This window comes from Triticum dicoccoides, chromosome 7B (genome assembly GCF_002162155.2).
Source record: "Triticum dicoccoides isolate Atlit2015 ecotype Zavitan chromosome 7B, WEW_v2.0, whole genome shotgun sequence".
Lineage (NCBI taxonomy): Eukaryota > Viridiplantae > Streptophyta > Magnoliopsida > Poales > Poaceae > Triticum > Triticum dicoccoides.
The window spans coordinates 646,077,421-646,080,648 of NC_041393.1; the positions used below are offsets into that span (position 1 = coordinate 646,077,421).

General features: G+C 41.2%; 1 protein-coding gene across 5 annotated transcripts in view; it reads right to left on the bottom strand.

The window, feature by feature from the left end:
* Nucleotides 1–607: 607 nt before the first annotated feature.
* The window catches only part of LOC119338344 (probable LL-diaminopimelate aminotransferase, chloroplastic), a 4,697-nt gene continuing 2,076 nt past the window's right edge, over nucleotides 608–3,228 (bottom strand). For all 5 annotated transcript variants that reach the window (XM_037610640.1, XM_037610639.1, XM_037610638.1 and 2 more), the window contains exons 6-11: nucleotides 3,047–3,109; nucleotides 2,218–2,322; nucleotides 2,085–2,135; nucleotides 1,580–1,900; nucleotides 1,212–1,418; nucleotides 608–1,137 (exon numbers count right to left, since the gene is read on the bottom strand). In XM_037610640.1, the coding sequence (XP_037466537.1) occupies nucleotides 844–1,137; nucleotides 1,212–1,418; nucleotides 1,580–1,900; nucleotides 2,085–2,135; nucleotides 2,218–2,322; nucleotides 3,047–3,109 (1,041 nt within the window). In that variant the 3' untranslated portion in view covers nucleotides 608–843. The remainder of the gene's footprint in view (nucleotides 1,138–1,211; nucleotides 1,419–1,579; nucleotides 1,901–2,084; nucleotides 2,136–2,217; nucleotides 2,323–3,046; nucleotides 3,110–3,228) is intronic.

The following is a 3,228-nucleotide window of genomic DNA, read 5'->3' on the forward strand; positions in this document are numbered from 1 at the left end:
ATCCTCCATAATCCCATGAAATCACAATTTGCTACCAATTTATTGCATCCAAACCAAAGAGCGTGTTGAATGTCTCGGCGTGAAGTTCACAAAGTGTTTCTTTCCCTGGTGGAGGTTAGAGTTGCATCTTTCCTCAAAAAAAAAAACACTGGCAAGCTTGTGGATTCACCTCCCCTCTGCCAGCCACTTCGGTGGCCGGTGGCAAAGAGGAGAATTCTGGTGCCTTGGCTCCAGCTAGTGGTTTAGATTAGGGTTTTTAGTCCCCAGAAGGGCAGCATTTAGGCGGATGGCGGCGCTTCTTCTTCGAGTTGGTCTTTCGGACTCCTCCTCGAGTTCGTTCATCTACCGAGAGAGCTCCGTTGTAGATTCATGCCTTCTCTTTGGGATGGTGAGGTTTGAGTTTCTCGTTGTGCGTGTGCGACGGTGAGATCTGATATCAGGCACTTCAGATCGATTCATGTGTTCAACGACAACAACTGCGACTCTAGGGCGCTGGTCCTTAGCGGCACGTATAGAGGACTTCTCAATTGTCATCGACAAGGCCGGGCTGTCTCCGATATTGTAGCGGCGATAGCAGTAAAGTAGTGGCCGTTCAGTGGTCCAGAAATCTCAATGTATTTGTATTATGTTTGGAATACTTTGTACTTCTCATGAACTTTTTCAATAGTTCTGGATGCTTTCTTTTTTGGCAAAAAAGAAAAGAAAAGAATGCCACGACATGATTCAGTTGGTCGTTGCTAGCATTGATGAATAAACCGTCGTCCTCTCGATGGTGACACCAAATGCTGCTGGGCACTTTTTGGTTCCCCGAGGAGAGAATGACACGGGTTGATGAATCAATGCTCATTTGTATAGCTGCTTCAGCCTTCTCGCAGCTTCAATGATGTTCTCTCTGTGGCCAAATGCGCTAACCCTCACAAAGCCCTCGCCGTTAGGCCCAAATCCAATGCCAGGAGTAGTAACCACATGTGCCTTCTCAAGGATCTCGGCGAAGACATCCCAAGAATTACGGCCAGGAAAGTGCACCCACACATAGGGAGCATTCGTGGCACCATAGACATTGAACCCGAGCGATGTAAACGTGTCAACAATGATTTTAGTATTCTCCTTGTAGAATCCGACAATGTCTTGCATAGCCTGCATGGAATTTGGAATGAGAAGAAGCGGTGTGGAAGAACCGATGTAAAGATTTCAAAGCACGGAAAGCCTGCCTCTAGACCCTCTGGAGAGAGGCAGCCTAAACCGCCAGCTTGAGAAATGGTTGATGCACCATTGAAGGAAGTGCAGACTATACGGTTGAAATCTTTAGCAACTGAATGCCCATCAGAGAAAAGGAGCTCCTTAGGGACCACAGTCCAACCCAGCCGGACACCAGTGAATCCAGCATATTTAGAGAAAGATGCTGTCTCCATGGCAACCTACACATTACCAAACCCTAATTATGCAGGTCTAGTTTGTCATATTGGATGAAAAATAATTTGTTAATGCTCAGAACACTGGCATCAAATGTTTCGTGGAAACTCTTTAGAAATTTCAAAGGATGGCATGAAGAAGTTAAATCTTGAAAAATAGGGCCCACCTCTTTTGCTCCAGGAATTTCAAAGATGGATTTCGGGCTGTCATCTGATATGTACATGGCATAAGCACAATCATAGAATATTATGGAACCGTTGTCCTTCGCAAATTTGACTAATTGTGTTAGCTGGTCCCTAGATGCAGCAGTACCAGTAGGATTGCTGGGTGAACAAAAGAATATGATGTCCGTCCGTGGGACACTGGAAAGATCAGGGAAAAATCCATTTTCAGGACTGCATCTCATGTATTCAATATTTCCATACTTCTGAACATCCTGCTGATATAAGTCAGTTTGACCCATGATAACACTTGAATCAACATATACCTGTTGAAATGGAAGTATCATAGTATTAATTTCGCTACAACAGCACAAAAATTAAGTTAACATTATAACAAGGTGGTAAAAAAGACAGTAATTATATCACCGCAAACATCACTTAGGTTTGAGAATCACAAATATATAAGGGGAAAACAACTGAAGTTGCACAACAATTGCAAAATTTTATTACGGGATATGATGGGTCTTGAACTGCAATCTTCACATTAGATCCAAATAGAAGCTGAAATTTTGGAGCACAAAAATTATCAGCGACAATGTAACGTGATAAATAAAATAAAGGGGGGAGAAGAGGCATTCTGAACTTGTAGACGAGAAATGTCACATTTGGCACCATCAGAGACAAAAATATCGGTTTCTTCAATACCAAGATCCGGGTAGTAGGTCGCAGCAATTGCTGTCCTTAGTTTCTGTACAAAACAATTCACCATTTTTAGTGATGGAAATAACACTTTAGGGTAGAGCATGTCAAAAAAAAAGAGCCAAACATATCATTGAAAATATATCTTCAAACTCACTGTAGGCAAAATCAAAAGTCACGCAAGTATTTGGATGGGCCAGTAAAAGATAAGTATCAGCCCATTACGACATTGTGGATCTCTCAATACAGAAAGCCTAAAGCATGAAATTAAGAATTCAAGAACAGAATGAACAAAGCTTCAGATGGTTTTTCTAAAAAAAAAACTTCAGATGCCATTAGATGTTACTAAACCTACATGGATTAGCATGGCGCCTGTCCTAGTTGAATAATTTGCAATCGGACCACCAGACCAATTTTACAAGCAGGCGCTAAAAATAGTTACACACACTTCTTAACCATCTAATGATGTCTATTGATGGATTCACAGAAAAAGGTTACACGCTAGTAACTGGAAATATATGGCGTTTTAGTGAGGTCATATGTGCACAGCCTCCAGCCCTCCAACATGACTACCTTTCATAAGAATATGTTACCAAGATATTATTGAAGTGTGATAATGTCATGAAAATATTTTTCTGATCAATCTAATGATACTATGTTTACGTAAACAATCAAAATAGTTTAACATATATTCCAAGTCAAAGTTAGATAAGTTTGATTGCATGCTTCCTACGAAGTCATCCATTTAAGATGGTGGTGAGATGCAATATTACCTTTTCACCTTGTTCAGCTCCATAACCACTGTAGCCATCAACTGTGGACAAAGCATGCGCTCTCTGTGTTTATATGTAGACCCGTCAAAGAACAATAATGGATCGCAAAAAAGAAATTATGCAACAGAGTACTCCTGCAAAGATGTGTACTGTGTTGAATATTTGAGTGGCTTTTACAAGGA